The sequence below is a fragment of the Camarhynchus parvulus genome, chromosome 6 (assembly GCF_901933205.1).
Source record: "Camarhynchus parvulus chromosome 6, STF_HiC, whole genome shotgun sequence".
NCBI classification, from domain to species: Eukaryota; Metazoa; Chordata; class Aves; order Passeriformes; family Thraupidae; genus Camarhynchus; species Camarhynchus parvulus.
In genome coordinates, this window is record NC_044576.1 from 15880212 (window position 1) to 15897922 (window position 17711).

The following is a 17711-nucleotide window of genomic DNA, read 5'->3' on the forward strand; positions in this document are numbered from 1 at the left end:
ACTAGAAAATTATTGCACCTATCCAAGAGAACAAGGATGACATAGAACTCCTTTCTGTAGGGAAGATACAAAAACTTTTGCAAGGGATGGAGATCTTCACTAGCTCCTCTGAGTGGAAGGGAAACACAACACACTGCTGTGCAGCAAACACAGCATGCCCCAACGAAGCACTCAGTTCACCCAGGCCTCTTGCTAATTCCCACCAAGTCCCACGTCCCCTATCCTTGCAACACCTTCTGATCAGTTTTGCCTGCAAATGTGTCACAGTTCAGGAGAGACAGAGGGTTAAGGTCAGACTGAACAAGCTGAGCACAGCCCTGAGGGTTGTTTCTACCAGCCCCTGTCACTACTCTTGGGACCCTGCTGGTACACAGGCCCTGGGCAATCTTGGGCAGGAAGCCTCTAGTTCTTTTTTAAGCCCTTGCAACACAGCTGACATGCTCTGCTGTCTCCCAGAGCACCTAGGGAACTTCCAGGGCACTAGTTCCTCATAGTGGAGTCAGACATCAAGAAAACAAGAACCTGTGCATGCCAGCTTCCACCTGTAGGTTGGGTGAGCTGCTTTGTAAGTGCAAGGACAAGCTGCCAGGTTGCAATGGCCTATACACAGCCTCGGACAAATGCATCTCTGTGCCAGCTTGGGATGCCATTTCCCAGAGACTCTCTCAAGTTCTGGGTTTCTCTCTTCCCTGTGCTTTTCTCTTTTTCTCCTCTAGGAGCCCTTGAAGAGGTCAGAGTCTCAAGGTCTTGTCCCCTTTTCTTACATCTTCATTTAGCCTCACCCAGCAAGTCCTTTCTTGTCTGTTGTTATGTCTGGAGACCTTTCTAGCCTTGCTAGATAGACATTTTATACTCTCCTCTCTTGTGAGGCCAGACACCCCTAGGGAGAGAGACTGGGGCTATTGCTGTGCAATTGCTGAGGAAAACACAGTAGCTTGTCCTTTAGCAAATAACATGCAGTGTGAATTTTACTAATAACATCAGGAAGATTTCAGGAACAATGAAGGATGGCTCACACCACTGAGGGCTTGCACAATCAAAACGGAAGAACAGAAAACCCAAATGCCAGTGAAGTACTTGGAAGATGCTCTTATGACAGTGAATATCTGTGAGTGCCTCAGAAGGACATTGTGCCTTTACCATTATTTCTTTAACAATTTAGTCTAGATAAAAGAAAACAAGTTTTGTGAGCACATTACAGATTTCCTAATCTCTGTTGGCTTCTGCAGTTGTTTGAGATAAGGTGCGACTTCAATGAATAATTAATACCAATAAAAGTCTTAGTTTCATAACACAGGGCAATCTAACAAATGATTGACTAGTAAATATTGACTGACTCAGCCATGTGACCCAAAACCTGCTCTTGAGCTAACACAGACCTTTAGGATATAAACTCAGACTCTGACAGCCAGAGTCACTCCCTCCTGAGCCACAGACAAAAATGGAGCTCCTGGGAGGAGCCACTGTTGTCCTCCTGGTTTGCATTGCCTGCCTGCTCTCCTTTGCAGCATGGAAAGGAAGGTCTGGGAAGGGGAAGATGCCTCCAGGACCAGCTCCCCTTCCCATTCTAGGCAACCTGCTGCAGGTGAAACCAAGTAACTTGGCCAAAACCCTCCAGAAGGTAAGGCCACTTCTTCTTCTGTCGTTCTGCTTTGGGTGAGAAATCTGTGGGACCTGTGTGTGGGGTCAGCCTGTGGCTATGGCTCAATGACTTGCAATTCCAGAGGAGGAGAAAAGCCGTGGGAATTGCAGCTGCTTCCCCTCATTGCTGCTGTCATGTTGTTCAGGGCCTGATAAATGGGACCCATCTGCACAACCACATTTATCATGAGAGACCCAAATCTTGATGTTACCAATGTGTGAGGCTAACCACCTGCTGTGGGAGGCAGCATCAAGGAGACTTTCCCACCCTTCTTATTTGCTCCATGTTCTCTCTTGCATTTTTACAGCTCAGTGAAGAGTATGGACCCGTGTTCACAGTGCACCTGGGCTCTGACCCAGTGGTGGTGCTGCACGGATACGATGTGGTGAAAGAAGCCTTGGTCGATCGCGCAGATGAGTTTGCTGCCAGGGGACACATGCCAATTGGAGACAGGACTAACAATGGATTAGGTATGTTTGCTGACTGAGCTCCTTCTGAAGTAGAAGGGAAGGGCTGAGGATGTGTTCAGCAGATTAGAGCTGAAGTGTACCTTGCGTGAGGGAAAACTACAAGAGGTGGGTGCAACCCACCTGGACAGGGGAAGCCAGAGAGGGCTACTGCCACTCAGAGGGTGGGAGGTGGCAGAGAAGGGGAGCCAGATTGCTTTCGAAGATGGGCAGGGAAATGGCAAGGGGCAGCAGCCAGCAGCTGCAGCAAGGGAAATTGTGTATGGGTGAGTATGAATTATTCACAAGGATGTTGGGCATGTAGTGGAGAAGGCCAAAAGCAGGCAGCTGGACTACAGAACCTCCAAACCCCAGTACGCTGCAATGCTGCCATGTCAGTGCTCTCCAGGGACAGGATTCACTGTCACCATGAGCCACCGTTCATCTCACAGCCAACATGCCCAAGACAGGTCTTTCCTCTTCTTTCTTCTTCTGCAGGAATTATTTTTAGCAACAATGAGCTATGGTTACAAGTCCGGCGGTTTTCTCTCACCACTCTGCGGAACTTTGGAATGGGGAAGAGGAGCATTGAAGAGAGGATACAGGAGGAATCTGAGTACTTGCTGGAAGAGATCAACAAAACAAAGGGTACAATCCATTTTTAATATATTTTATGTTTGAAAAGTAGGCTCTATTAAGGGAGCTCACTTTTTTAGCAAGGAATGAAGTTCCTATGGATTTGGTCCATGCACCAGCTACCCCTCATTACGAAGCCAAAATAATTTTGTGATCATGTTCTGTTCTGTTTGGAGGACCCTTCTGTGTCACTCAGAGACTGATCTGACATTTCCACTAACAACCAGAGTTCAGATTACCCACAGTAGCCAAAAGTAGACATACAACATTTTGTGGGTTTTTTTTAATAGTCTGTAACTTTTCTGAAATCACAGGAGCAGCTTTTGACCCAACCTTCATGCTGAGCTGTTCTGTCTCCAATGTCATATGCTCCATTGTCTTTGGGAAACGATATGATTATAAAGACAAGAAGTTCCTGGCTCTGATGGACAACATGAACAACATCTTTGAGATGATGAACTCCCGCTGGGGACAGGTACATTCAGTAGGCATTTCACAGTGGCAACATTCTCCCAGGGGAGCAGGAGGCCTCCTTCCCAATGAAGTCCCATTTCAGTCTTCTAAGTAGGAGCCCATCAATGCTTTGCTGTACTGAAGGCATTTCATTCAAGAGCAAGAAACTCCCTCACCAAAGCTGGAATTAGCTTTGCCAGCTAAGTGCAATAGTTCCCAATAGCCCTGGACAACTTTCTTCTCCACTTCTAAGTTTCCTACTACTACTACTAAGCAAGTCCTGCCAGACTGCTCAGCCTCATAGTCCTTCTGCTTGGCTCAGTTGACAGGGTTGTGGCTTTTCTGGGCATTTGGTTAATATCAAAGGATGGGACACATGTCATACTAGGGGCCTTCCTGTTTCTTTTCTTCCAGCTCTACCAGATGTTTTCAAATATCATGAACTACCTGCCTGGCCCACACAACAATATATTTGGAGAATTTGATGCTCTAAAAGCCTTTGTAGCAGAGGAGGTGAAGCTGCACCAAGCCTCCCTAGATCCCAACTCCCCTCAGGATTTCATTGACTGTTTCCTCAGCAAAATGCAGGAGGTAAGGAGAAGATGGCCCCAGCTTGTCCCCAAACACACCTATGCTGAGTCCTTCCCTCTCATAAGTAACACAGACATGGGGATGACCCCTTCCCAGTCAGCTGTGCAATGGGAAAACAGCAACAATACCCCAGATACTGCTTGTGTTAGAGCTTATAGCTCTGGGTCTGCGTGCTCACCAGCCACCACTATGTGCAGGTGTTTGGAGAGGGAGAGCTTCCTCTGCTTTCACCAAAACACAGGGACTTTTTCAGTCTGGTCTTGCAGTTCTTTCACTGGAGAGCATTAGACACAGCAGTCAAGCAGTAGAGTGCCATTCAGTGCACAGCTTAAAAGGTGGTTGGTATTGAGTTTACTGCTCAAGGCTGCATTGCAATGTCCCAGATGGCTGCTGCCCCTTAGCAGAGAAATGCCACAGCTCTAGGAGAAAAGGTCTGAGATGATATGAGAAAGGGCCACTTCTCTCAGGTCAGCCAGAGGAAAAACAAAGCCTTTTCCTTAGGAGAAAGATCGTCCCAATTCCAGTTTCCACATGAAGAACCTGATAACAAGTGCTTTCGACTTGTTCATTGCTGGAACTGAGACAACAAGCACCACTGTACGATATGGGCTTCTTCTTCTTCTCAAATATCCAAAGATACAAGGTACCAGTTTGTCACCTCTTCCTCTCTAGCTGTTCCCCCTGGGTTGGCCACATGACCAACACCACATCCTCCTCCCAGATTTTCCTTTCATATCTCTCTCTCTCTCTGGGACCTGACTGTGTCCACATCTTTATTTAGCCAAATCAATAGAAGTTTCTTTGCACGGGCAGCAGTGTTAGCTGTGTTCCAGTCAACATCAAAACCAACTTAATGCTCCTGCCATCTGAGATTTGTTAGTAGTTTACAGCAACCTATTTAGATGGGTTTCATTTTATTTACCCATTTGATGATTTTGTGCCTCTCACGACAGAGAAAATTCAAGAAGAGATTGACCAGGTAGTAGGACGATCAAGAAAACCCTGTGTGGCTGACCGGACCCAGATGCCCTACACAGATGCTGTGGTCCATGAAATCCAGCGCTTCATCTCTCTTATCCCCCTGGCTCTCCCTCATACCGTGACCAAAGACACCAGCTTCAGAGACTACGTCATTCCTAAGGTGAGCTCCCCCCAGTTCAGCAGTTCTTAGGCTGTCACTTACAAGCCACAAGTTAATGTTGTGGTGTGATTTTGTTTTCACCCAGTCCTTTGTGAGGGTTTTATCCTCAGGCAGCCGGAGCTGACTTGCACTCCCTTCTTGATGCTCCATGGGCCAACACTAAAACAGCAGCTCTGACCAACACTTTTGTTCCCTTGCTCCGCAGCTTTACATATTTGCAGAAGCACAGTAGGTTCACAAACTAGTGCAGTGATTCTTCATACAAAAGTCAGCAAAGTTGAAGAGCAGCTTGCCACCATCCAGGCTAGCCTGTGCGCATGCTTGGGAGCAAAGTCAGTTGCTGGTTATTGAGCACAGAAAGACTGAGCCACAAATAGTTGTAGGTGATGTTTGCATTGAATGGAACAAGCCAAACCTGTTGGCTCTGTTCTAGCACACTTCCTGAGGCAGTCTCTGCTGGCCACTGCCAGAGGCAGGCTGGTGGGCCAGAGCAGCCCATGGCTTGGCCTGGCCCACTGCAGCAGTGCTTGTTGCTCTTCTGGGTGACTGTGGGCAGCTGGGAAACAGCAGTACATGGGCTGCTGGTGGTGTGATTTCCAGCTCTCTGTGTGAAAATCATCAGGCAGGACCCAGAGAACTGCTCAGCCACCAGCAGAGAACTCTTGTGTCATTGCTGCTGAATACTCCAACCCCTGTCAATGGCTGGCCAGGAAGTGGGAAGGTAGAAGATTGTGGCAGGAGAAATATGTGAGGACAGAGGAATTCCACAGAAACTTCTTTTCCACAACTTTGTGTGCTTTTGATATTTTGGACTCGCCAGAAAGAAGGGACATGGTGCATCTACAAAGTCATTATTGTGAAACACCAAGAAAGTCAAAAATTAGGTGGGGTGTCCCCTGATGACCACAGCAAGGTCAAAATGAATGCTCTAGAGATGACAGGGAGAATTCAGGAAGAGCAGTCAACAACTGCTATGACATTCAGTAGGGTCTCCCTAAATCTGCCTCCTCTAAAGAAGGGTCCCCAAAGGGAAACCAAAGGCACATGCAGGGTTATACAGGGAAGCACAGTCTCAACTTGGCAGGCAGTCAGATTGAGTGACCTCATTTGCCAGCCTTTCATGTTCTGCTCATCTTGTGTTACTCCAGGGCACCACAATTTTCCCTGTCCTCACTTCTGTCCTCCATGACAGTAAAGAGTTTCCAAACCCACATGAGTTCAATCCCGAACATTTCTTGAATAAGAATGGCAGCTTTAAGAAGAGCGAATTCTTCATGCCCTTCTCAGCAGGTAAGGCACAGGTTTGTTCTTTTCCTCTCTCTGTTAGCCTCCTCCTCTAGTGACCACCCTGCCTTTCCCTGCTGTTCTTCCTTCACACACCCATCCAAACTGTCAGGGGTCTTTTGCCAACAAATTCTTCTCTTGAAAATGTCCTTGGTAACTTTGACAGTTCTCTCACTGCTATGGCTGTGTGTAGTAAACAAAGCTGTGCAACACAGCTGCTTAGCACAAACTCTGGTCTACTCAGAAACTCCCATTGAGCTCTATTTGCTGCTTTCACTTTCAGGAAAACGAATATGCCCAGGAGAGGGCCTGGCACGAATGGAGATATTCTTACTCATAGCCACCATCTTGCAGAACTTTACTTTGAAGTCTGTTGTCAACCCCCAGGAGCTCAACATAACCCCAACTCTGAGTGGGACAGGCAATGTACCTCCTGCCTACCAGCTCTGTGCTGTCCCCCGCTGAAAAGCACTGAACCACTCTCCAGTGTCCTGAAACTGGCTATTGCTTTACATGTTCTTTACTAAAATGAACAGCAGGAGCATTGGCCCACCTTTCCCAGGCCTTCAGGAAGGCAGTCCAAACACAAGGCACAAAGCAGAGACCTCTGAAGCCTCCCAGAACTCCATCACACTGCAGGAGGCCCTGGGTGACATTGCAGCCTCTTGCACGGATGCTCTGTCACAGGATCATTGAGGGCAGTGGCTGCATCAAACAGCCACTGTTGGTTTTTCTCACCAGCACAGCTCCCCTGGCTGCTCTCACAGCACGTGTCCCTCCAAGTCCTGGCTATGCAGATGGATAGTGCTGCATGTGTGTACATTCATGATCCAATAAATAAAAATCTGTTTATGACAATTTGAGCTGTTATTTAATTTGGGTTGGGGCAGTGCCCACATCGGCTGCTGCACTGCAGAGTAGGTCTGCAGAGCCTGTGGCCATCACCCTGTGGGAAGGGCTGTCCCCTCCTGGGCAAGGATCCTGCCTTTGTCACGCACTGTGCTCACTGCTGCTGTCTGCAAGGAGCTCCAGAGCAGTCACAGCACACCACCGGTCAGGAAGGCTCACGGTGCTGGAGGGGAAGGGTGTCCTGCAGCCTGTCTGCCAAATCAAAAGAATGCATTCATGCTTTTTGCAGCCTGTTGCAAGGAGATCGCTTACCTGAGCATTGGAGACTGCAACCAACTCTCTGGCACCTCTTTTCTACCATCAGTATCACTGCAGGGATTTAGATGCTCTTTATTAAAATTAATTAATTTAGGAAAAGGGTAGTGTCTCTTACTTCTGCCTCCAGCTACAATTTGGTGCCATTCCTTCAGTAAGAGGCCAGATGGTTTTCATAAAAATATTCCACCACAGATTACTTTCTCCTGGGCTCTTTGTTCCTGTGGTCTTTGGTTGTGTCTGGATGTTCAGTTTGTTGTGTTTGTCTTGATCTTCATTTACATAGATACTTCTTGTCCCATGCATCATGGTCATACAAAAGTCCTAGTGGCAAAATATAATTTCTGTGATTGGTTCTCACACGGCACCCAGATACCATGTGAGTACTGCAGAGAAAACAGTGTGCAAGAATTCCCACTGTAGCAGAAGCTCTCTGGCCACATTCCCACCCCCCTTTGGAAATGTTTAGAATTACTTTGATGGAAATATCCCTTTTGCCCACAGCTCAGGTCCATCCCTCCTTGTCCCTCCATTTGTTCCCATAAAGACTGCAGCTCTAATGCTTGTGTACTCTAAAACAATGGTAAACCATTGCTGACTGCTCATCTGGGATTGCATCAAATGGACAGGTGTGCAAGCAGAAACAGCAGTCATGTATGAGACCCAGGCACAACGGAGAGGAAATTACCTTGACGTTTCCATTAGCCTAAGGCTGCCCTTAGAGCCAGTCCTGCAACCCAGCAGCATGTGTGCTTTGTTCAGAACAAGTTAAAAATGGCTTACATCTGGAGGTCTTGGAGGGGATGATTCATATTCATGTCCTTCCTGCCCACTGGCATGCTGATTCATCTGAGTCAATGAACAAAACCGTGACAAACATCTTTCAACAATTCACAAACAACTGCATGAGAAGCACAGGGCAGTGAGAAAATGTTCTCTTCCTAAAGAGCTCCAGAACGCAGGGCATGCTCAGGGGATAACCAACCACACAGGGGACAATATTTGGGATAATATTCAACATATCCTAAGCTGGATGCAATAATGCTGTGTCATTTGGAACAATGACAGCACCCTCTTGACACCTGCCCAGGAGAATGACCTTGCAGAGGTCCTCTTCATAATCTAGGGCACAACCTCCTCTTTGCTCCAACTGCCCCAAGACCCACCAATTCCTCCAGGACAGAAAGGCTGAGGGCAGATGCTAAAATCCAAGCAGGTATTTGAAACCATCTCTTTCATGGTAAGGAAAGGCAGAGCTAACTCCTGCTTTCTGACCTCCCCCCACCACTCCCATCCAAAGACCCAAATCCCACTCACCATTTCATGCTTCTCCATGGAAAATCCCTGCATGCAGTAACAGCAGACTGCCCAATATCAGGGTTAGTGCTTCCTTTTAGGATAAGCTTCTTTTCCTGCTAACACATGCAGGACCTGCAAAGCAGAAGAGATGATGGCATTTCTCTTGGGCTGACTCAGACAAACTGGCTGGTCCCAGAACATCCAGGCTCTGGCACATACCTGGGAAGCTGGGCTTCAGGGCACTGGAGCCTCCATATCTTCTCCACCAGCAGCATGGCAGATAAGGTAGCTTCTGGCTGTAAGATTGCACTTAAGGCACAGAGGCTACTACCTCCTCTGCCAGAGCATTTGCTGGAAATGCCAGGACAAAGTGGAAGATTTCTCCTGGCTTGATGCTGAGACCAATGATCTTGCCTGGTCTGAGGCATCATTCTTTATCTGAAGTAAGTTGTGCCACTGGGTCATACTGTGCCATGGTACTCGGCTGCAGGAGGCTACATGGGGATGCTTATTCCTTACTTCATCTCTGCTGCTGCTTTGCCTTTGGGAACAGCTGGGAGGAAATTCAGATACCATGAAGGTTTGGGTAGCTGTGACACACACCACAGAACTGTTCTGGGTAGTGGAATATTAATCAATTAGGTGTGTGTTGGGAAAAGAACTCGGACATGGTCCTTAGCAATCAGGGTAGACATCAAGGAGTGGACAGAAAGAGGAAGAAAAGCATTTTAGGTGCTGCCTTAGCAGCATTTTGCTGCCATGGATTGTGGACTAAAACTTTGCAGTAAGGAACATCTACCTCATCCTGCTGTTCTTTGCAGGGAATTTCAAGTCTCTGGGTCTTTGGCACCTGCTGCTAAAGGCCATGGGTTGTAGTGTAGCAAATGAGCTGATCCTTTAAAAAAATGCTTTCGGACAAATTCCCCGATCCCTGATATTTAACACAGCAGAACTGCATCTCAGCCCCCTAAAGTGTGAGCAACACATGGGACAATGTAGCCCTGTGGCTGGCCAACCTGTTTCTCTGCCCCACTTTCTAAATGCTCCCTTGATTGCAATAGCCAATACAAACCTAAACACCCACAGGAAAATTCCTTCCTGGTATTACCAGCAGACCCAAACAACAGTTGGTAGAACAAGGAATGTAGTAAGAAATTTTCTCACCTTGAGGAAGGGGAAAATGCATGCATACAACAGAATGTACAACTGAATCCACAGTCTTTAATGAATGCAGAGATTTGTTCTGGACACAGGTACATTTGTGATTGTCCCCATACCCTCTTTTTCTCCCCCTCTAAAAATTATTTTAGTTAGTGAAATGTAAAACCACACAAAGACCAGAATACATATTCACACATCAGAGGGTTTGACATTTTTTTTCTTAAGAAAATTTCACTCATTTAGAATGATTGACTGTAAAGTCCAGCCAGTACAGCAGAAATATTCTACATAGATCATTGGTTGGAATGCACAGTACAATATTTGTGAACACACTGTCACAAAAGACACCTGGATGAACACTAACAAGTGTCATAGATCTGTCAAACCACATTGCAAGCATCTGCATCAAACCAGTCTGGGTTGTATGGGAAATTACCAGAACATGGAGAAAAAGATGTTAAAGTACACGGGAACCTGCTACAGTCACTTTTCTCCAGAATCATTGCTGCCACTAAAAGGTCAGAAAACTTGAACTGCTGCTTGTCACCTGAAACTTTGCTTCCATTTCACAGGGATTGATGTCACACTTTTATTTCCAGACCTGAGTTACTGTAATTTTGCTTGAACTGGAGCAAAGAAGAGAAGGACAAACGCACACCCCATCTAGCAGAGCTTACTTCCCCAGACCTGCATGGTCAAACAGCTTGAGATCAGAGGTCTTGCCTGTAAAAAGGCCAAAAAATTTGAAAAAATAAACAAAGCAGAGCTAAAATAAAGCAAACAAAAAACCCAAAACAAAAACAGAGATAACATGATTTTATACAGCCTGCAATAAAGCTATAGTCAATGGTACAGTATTGTTCACATTACACTTATTAAGGCTTTGACTACTGGTATTCTACATGCACATTTTATACACATATAATCCTCTGTGTGTAGGCATAAATTACTTTACTTTTCTTGATCTAAGCAAGAAAATATTTTCATGCATTTGCTTCTCCTAGTATTCACAATACTTGGCCCATATTCTGTTCAAGGATTTCTGGAGAGGGCTGGGTCTATTTATTATCCATCTGAAAATGCCCTTATCTCCAGGAACGTTGTTTGTGCCAGACAGTGGCACTGGCCCCACACTTCTCCACAGTCATACACAAGAGAGGAGGTGCCACTCCAAAGCCTGACAGCACAATGGTTATGTAAACATAGCAATCCTTGGATTATAAATACTTTATTAAAGCTAACATACCTCAGCTTTTAGCTCATAATTGCCCATGAGTGCCCTAAAGAAACATTCAGAATGAAGTATTTTTTTTCCTCCCATGTCAACTGCTCAGTTACAGTGGTTCCCCCAAAACTACTTTTCCTTTTTTTTTTTTTTTTTCTGAAAGAAGCACCAAGCTACCTGTTAATTCTTCAAGCCTGTGGCTGGGTAGCTCTCACAGGCAAACAAGAACATGTCTGAGCCTTATAGCTCTAAGTGCTCTAAGTCAAAGTCACCATCTCACTTGCACCGTTGCCGTGAAGTTAAGAGACTGGGCCATGCATCAGTGACAAATGGGGAGGAAGCAGAAACCAGAAGAACTCTTCCATTTCTAGCCCCATGCCTGCAGCTTGCAAGTTTGACAGGCTCCCAGAGATCACCAAAGCTGACCTGTAGTATGGGCTGTGTCCCTCTGCCTCAGGGACACTCTGACTTCCCCTGCCCCAGTGTTTTCTTCAGCGAGATGTTCCGGCCAGCTGAAGTTGCAGAGCACCCCTAGGTTGTGGTAGGGAGCCCTGGGGAGAGCAGCTCCACTATGAAAAGGAAGGGCTCACAGGGAAGTGGTAGTATGGAAAGGAAGCAGTGTAAAGAAGGCTGAGAAAACAGGCATGGGTGGAGTGAGAAGGAGAGATTCCTTATTTAAGACTGTTGCCACAGCCCTCTGAGCTGCCATGCACGGTGGTGTAACTAGAGGAGGCTGTCAACACTAAGCTCTGCCACCATCACACAGCTTTGCCTTGCATCTCACCACAACATTTCTGTCAGCCACCACCCTTGCCTTGGGCACTGCATTGAAATATTTCCATTCAACATACACCATGACAATTACTACAAACAAAATACTGGGTCCTCCTCATTCCCTGGAATCCAAGTAGCTAGAAGAGACCTGTTCCCTGCCTTGCTCTCCACTCAACAATAAGCAAGACAATAGAGAGGACAGAAAAAGTGATGCAGGCGCAGCCATCTGGTTGTTCTCTTATTGCACAGAGTAGTTTGGGCAGGAAGGGGTGCTCACAAAGTCCTTTGAAAAAATCCTACTGGATGTCTGTCCAAAACACTTGCTCCAGAAAACATGTTCAGACAGCTCACGTGTGGATGCTTGGGAAATGTCACCGAGAAACAAGATACGCAAGAGATGAAGGCTATTCTCAATTCAAGTTCAGTCTTCATTCAGCCCCATGATAAATTGTGCAAAATACAATGTTTATGCCCTGGCAGGTATGATTAAAAGACAATTTTTTGGTCCTGGGTAAGTTAACAAGAAAGGGTCATGCTAATAATTGCAGAGGCAAACCTTTGAGACTGGATTTAGTTTTAGCTACAGAAAATAATGTACACTGCTTTTGGCCAAGTGCACAAAAAAAAAGGACAAAGATCACAGTTAAAAGTCTCAATCTTCATATGGGGAATATCTGTGAGGAGCAGTCAAACTATTTTTTCATGTGCAATGCATCCTGAAATTTGGTACTTATGTATTGGGCATGAAATCCTTTCTTGTTGATGGTGTCATCTGTATGGAAACGAATCATAATGGAATCCCCTGCAGAGTAGATTTCTTCCAGAGGCTGCACAAAAGGAAAGAAGACAGTACACAGTGGTCAAATATGGAGACTAAATAGCTGTCTGCACCATGACACCAGAGTTTAAGCCCACAGTGAAGACAGACTGGCCAGTAAACATGAAGACTTGAATGCTCAGTACCTCCTGCCCTGATCTGCCTTCCTAAGCACATTCCTTTGTTCTCTATGTTTGAAGACTGATGTCAGTCCACTCTACAACCCCAGTCCTTCCAGCTGCTTTTTTCACAGACCTCCTGGAATATTCTCATTCCAGTCTTCAGGTTTACTCTAATTTGTCATTGTCTTTTCAGGAGAAAACTGGAACCTGTTTTGCAGCTGAGGCTCTCCTGGGGTTCAAATAACTCAGGTACTTAACTTACATGACAATTCTGGTTACGTCCCACACTATCGTGGCCTGCTGCAATCTCCTTGTGCTTCCCTTTCCCAGCCATTTTTCATTCATCAATGTGCAGGTAGGTAGACTACTACCCAGCTGCCCTGAGCTTCTTCACACCAAGCAGCTCTGCCTTTGTTTGCCTTGGTTTCCAGACCATTTCCCCAGTTTGTGAGAACTTCTTCCACACATCTGGTCCCCGATTGTCTCTCTTTAAATTCAATAAGACACATCTCCATTTCATTGCTGAAGGCCTAGAGGAATCAAACACAGACCCTCTGATTTCAAAAACGACACACCATTACCCATGTTAGAATCACTCCTGGTAATGGGGATGCAGGAGACAGTTTAAGAGACAGGATGCCATCCTAAAGGCAGCAAGCATCACACAGCTCTAAGTCCCTCCACCGTTCACCCTTGCATGGCCACAACATAATTTGGCTTGAGCCAGGAAATGACACAGGATGAAACTGGCCTTTGGAAGCCATTTCCCACATTTACACAAGACTGATGGCAGGGCTGCGGCACCGCAGCATGGCAGTCTCATGCTGCTGTACATGGCCCTGGGCTACAAAGGACAGTCAGGAAGAGTTTTCTAGCCAACACTGTGTAACAGAAAATGGTTGTGATCTCCTGAGGAAGGGAAAAAAGCAAAACCCAGCCACAAAGCATTCTCAGTACCAGTTTGGACAGCTGCCCCTCTCCAAAAACAGTATGACGGTACTTCCTTGGCCCCCTCAGCGACCCCTCTGAAATCACTGTGCTCATGGCTTACCCCCGAGCCACAGAAGCGTCCCAGGCGGGGTGCAGTGCTGTCATAACCATCGTAAATCTCCATGTAGTCGTACCCACAGTCAGCCTCCTCCTCAATCTCGAATATCTGGAATATTAGCTCCACCCCATAACCATCTTCAGCTACAATCACCCATTCACAGCTGGCTTGACCTGGGTAGTTGTTGTCCCCATACTGAGCATGGGAATACAGATCCTTAGCTTGTACTTCAGCCTTTAAGAGCCCACCACACTCTGAAGGGAGAAAAGGACAGAAAATAGTCTCTCAACGTTCTTAGTCACAACAAAGACCCATCCCACTTTTGGGTCAGTCATGAGCAGAGAAGACCTCCAGCTTGAAGTGCAATAGGAAAGGTAATTAAACACTGCACCAAACTACAATAAACCAGTGAATTCTACAGTCACCCATGAATCCAAAGACCCACAGAGTTTGGAGGAACTTGGTTTTTTTTGGTAAAGAACACACATGGAAAGAGGCGATCAGTTTAGACTGCAGGATAGGGTTCTTGACACATACTCTGGGAAATTTTATTGTATTAGAAAGTAATCACTTCGCTCTTTGCATTTGTCCTGTAGATGAAATTCTGACCCCAAGTATTTTGTCAGCAGGAAGTAGAAGCACATCAGAAAACTGGTGACCAAAACAATCCTTTTCTGCCCACACAATGCACAAAAGTAGCCCTGCGTTTGTGTAGAATGTGCATGCTTTAGCAGAGTTTTCCTGCAGCCAATGAGGAAGACACTTCTTCACCAGTGTCACGTGCATGGCCACTTTGAGCATGTTTCATCTGTTTACAGTGGCAGGGATTTCAAAGAAATGAATGTTAGCACAACACACCCACCTCTGGGCTGCACAGATAGGAGGATCAAGCTGTGTCTGTCCACAGCACAGCTCTGCTTCTGCTACAATCAATCTAATGTGGGCCTGTTCTGAGGGTGGGCCAATACATGGGCTAAATTGCATCACCTCCTTTTCCAGTGGTTGATGTGGAACAAAAGGGATTATTGCTCAACCAAATACCTCAAATTTAACAAAAGAGCCTGAACAGGAATGTCCGATACCAAGACAATTTGTAGCTGTTTATGGGCGCTGGTATTTATGGTATGACACTGGCAGTGGTCTGGGAACTGAATGTACACCACTTAACATTTAGGCTAAGCTTATTTAGGACAAAGATGTGTCTGTTTTTACCTAGCAAAAAAATGTAGTGACACTTGATGACATCTTTTGGCACTGGGGTATTGGCAGGTAACAAGCTTACCTGTGCTATGCTTTGCCTGGAAACCTCTCCTTTGCACAGAAGCATCAGAGTAAAACCTGAGGAACATCTTGTTGGTAGAAGCCACTAGAGGGTCTGGTTTCTTGCTGCCACAGAAGCGGCCAAGGACAGGTGACTTGCTGTTGGGCCCATCATACACTTCTAAGTGGTCATAGGCACATTCTTGGTGCTGCTCAATCTCAAACTCATTGAAGGTCTAGAGCAAGAATGTGGAGAATTAAGACAGTTGTAAATCTGACTATTTAGCATACAGTGAAATGGCAAGTGAGAAACAGATCAAATGGTACATCTGTCCCACTCTCCCCACACACTAAAACAGAATAATTTGCTTTGAGAGAAGAGTGATCTCAAGGTGGCAAAGATCAGAACTCCATATCAGTGTGCTGTGTTGCCTCAGCCTTGCTCCCTCACATGGATGCATGACAACAGTTATCAACTGCAAGCCTTATAACACTTATTTTTCCAGCTGGAAATTCTGCCCAGCACACCAGAAGGGCAGTTCTGTAATATCACTTCCACTCAGCACAAGGATTATTTCCCCCAATACATGGGCCACCTGCACAGCTTTGGGCATGTCCTGCCATTTGCATCAGGCCATGTTGTAAAATGGGCCTGACACCTCTACCTCAGAGGGGGTGGGGGCTCGCTCAGCCACCACCTTATGTAGAAATGGCCCCAAGAGAGTGGCTCACAAGGAGGGGTAGGGGTGGGAGGGCATTTATGCCATCTGTTAACAGAGGGAAATACTCTACAGCTGTCATCTGCTGGAGTCTCCTCCAAGCTGCCTCCCCTCTGCCTTGTGTCCCTCTGAGATCTGCCCTTCTGCAAGCCAGGGCAGCCTCCAAGAAAACTCTCCTCCAAGAGCCCCAAACAGGACCTGAGGGCATCAGCCTCCCACTCACACGGTGGGAAGTCACTTCAGCTGCTCACAATCCAGCCTGCTTCTTGCCTCACATGCCCACTCTCTGGCTACTCACTACTTTCACTCGGTGGCCAGGTGTTGCAGAGATGTCCCAGGTGCACTCTTTCCGGCTGGGATACTTGTCAGGCCAGTTGGGACTGCTCATCATTCCCTCTGCAGCACTCAGCTTGTGCTCACAACCAGCTTGGGAGAGAGAAATCGCATTGGGGCAAGTCTCACATGGAACCCTGCAGTGTCCCACATGGTCCTCTCTGCCCACTGAGACCCTCTGCAGGGCAGAGATATGGAAGGCTTCAGTCACCAAACAAGACCTTTTAGTATCACTCCAGAGTTCTGGTGGGTTTGTCCTGTACTTATTTTGAGCTAACCCGGCAGATGGTGAAATGGACCATCTCACTCCCCTGGGCCTCATTAACCTAACCTATGTCTTCACACCCTAATCTATCCTCCTGGTCCTTCACCTCATCTGCCCTGTTCCCAGGGCCATGATATCAACCCCTCCACAAGTGTTGACTCTGGTGCTATCTCAGCCTTGCATTGTTTTGCCAATTTGGAGAGCTTTATTAGCTCATGGAGAGGTCAGACAAGGACCACAGACCACATACAGGAAAGCCATGGGAGCACATAGCAGGGATAGGGGTGCAGGAAGAAAGGTAGTTTTGGCACCAGCAAATGGTTAGATCAGCCCATCCTTTCTCTTCTGACTCAAACATAATAATTAAATGAAGCAGCAGTGACCAGTCTAATGATGATGTCTCACAACTGCTCCTTTTGCAAGTCTTATTTCTCATCCCCACCCTGTCCATCCCCTGTGGGAATATAGAGAGTAAGACTGGGAAATGGGAATGGTCCTATTTCTAGCCAGTTTTGTAGCTAGTTGGGGCTTTTCCACTGCCCTTGCCTAGTAAGCTGTACAAACTTCCTTTCAGAACAGATGAACCAAACTATGTTTGGAGTACCTTGGCATTCCCGGGGGCAGGAGTGGGGACTTTACCTTCTTTACAGTCATGGCCATTTTCATGCAGCACAAAGCCATTTCTGCACTGGCACATATAGCTCCCAAAGGTGTTGATACATTCGTGCTGGCAACCACCATTGTCTTTGGAGCATTCATCCTTGTCTGGGCAGGATCAAACCAACAAATACTGAGTTAACAGCGACACAGGCTACCACAGTCACCAGCTGGGAGCCCCATACCCAGGCTGGCAGATAGCAATGCAAACCTCCAACTCTACTGCTGGATTAGTCCAGTCATCTTTTCAGCCCAGATCCTCTTCTCTTCAACTGCCTCACATTCCATAAGATGTATCACAAATGTGTTCTATTTTATAATGCAAATTATTGGTTAAAGACTCCTGTCTAAAAGAAACCTAGAGCAGCATCTCATTCTTTAATAATAGAGCCCAGGAAAATCATCACACAAATTTACTAGCCGAGGTAAAAATCTAGTTCATATTTTCAAGTTCTCATGTGCTCTGATGAGCCTCTATTTCTAAATAGCTCTGTCTGAGCACAAACAGCCAGCTGATGAAGAAGATCTAAGGTATGAGCTGCTCCCTGAAGCTGAAATATGTCCCAGTGGATCTTGACTCCTGTGTGTTCAGGACTATGCATTCCTCAGTCTCACTTTCTGAGCATAGGATCTGCTCATGGTTTCCTGTCCACTTTAATGTATGAGAAGTTTAT

The 17711-nt window shown here is 46.4% G+C and overlaps 2 protein-coding genes across 4 annotated transcripts in view; one reads left to right on the forward strand and one right to left on the reverse strand.

Moving 5' to 3' along the window:
- Nucleotides 1-1422: 1422 nt before the first annotated feature.
- LOC115905074 (cytochrome P450 2C19-like) lies at nucleotides 1423-7048 on the forward strand. Of its 3 annotated transcripts, none has more exons than XM_030951149.1 (9): nucleotides 1423-1621; nucleotides 1950-2112; nucleotides 2587-2736; nucleotides 3039-3199; nucleotides 3592-3768; nucleotides 4270-4411; nucleotides 4722-4909; nucleotides 6058-6199; nucleotides 6477-7048. In XM_030951149.1, the coding sequence occupies exons 1-9, from the start codon at nucleotides 1442-1444 to the stop codon at nucleotides 6656-6658; spliced, it is 1485 nt and encodes a 494-aa protein (XP_030807009.1). In that variant the 5' UTR covers nucleotides 1423-1441; the 3' UTR covers nucleotides 6659-7048. The 3 variants fall into 3 exon arrangements, with proteins under 3 accessions (XP_030807009.1, XP_030807010.1, XP_030807011.1); XM_030951150.1 differs by having other exon boundaries at nucleotides 1442-1621; nucleotides 3039-3208; nucleotides 3601-3768; nucleotides 6477-6658; XM_030951151.1 differs by lacking the exon at nucleotides 3592-3768 and having other exon boundaries at nucleotides 1442-1621; nucleotides 6477-6658.
- A 2809-nt stretch (nucleotides 7049-9857) lies between these two features.
- Nucleotides 9858-17711, reverse strand: part of TLL2 (tolloid like 2) — an 84864-nt gene continuing 77010 nt past the window's right edge. The window contains exons 17-21 of the mRNA XM_030951148.1: nucleotides 17020-17145; nucleotides 16081-16208; nucleotides 15086-15299; nucleotides 13807-14057; nucleotides 9858-12643 (exon numbers count right to left, since the gene is read on the reverse strand). Of these exons, the coding sequence (XP_030807008.1) occupies nucleotides 12509-12643; nucleotides 13807-14057; nucleotides 15086-15299; nucleotides 16081-16208; nucleotides 17020-17145 (854 nt within the window). The 3' untranslated portion in view covers nucleotides 9858-12508. The remainder of the gene's footprint in view (nucleotides 12644-13806; nucleotides 14058-15085; nucleotides 15300-16080; nucleotides 16209-17019; nucleotides 17146-17711) is intronic.

Bases quoted from the DNA above. Each gene is read 5' to 3' on its own strand.
- LOC115905074 (XM_030951149.1), top strand. From the start codon at position 1,442: ATGGAGCTCCTGGGAGGAGCCACTGTTGTCCTCCTGGTTTGCATTGCC. The intron at 2,113-2,586 runs GTATGTTTGCTG...CTTCTTCTGCAG, and splicing joins CAGGACTAACAATGGATTAG to GAATTATTTTTAGCAACAAT. The intron at 3,200-3,591 runs GTACATTCAGTA...CTTTTCTTCCAG, and splicing joins TGAACTCCCGCTGGGGACAG to CTCTACCAGATGTTTTCAAA.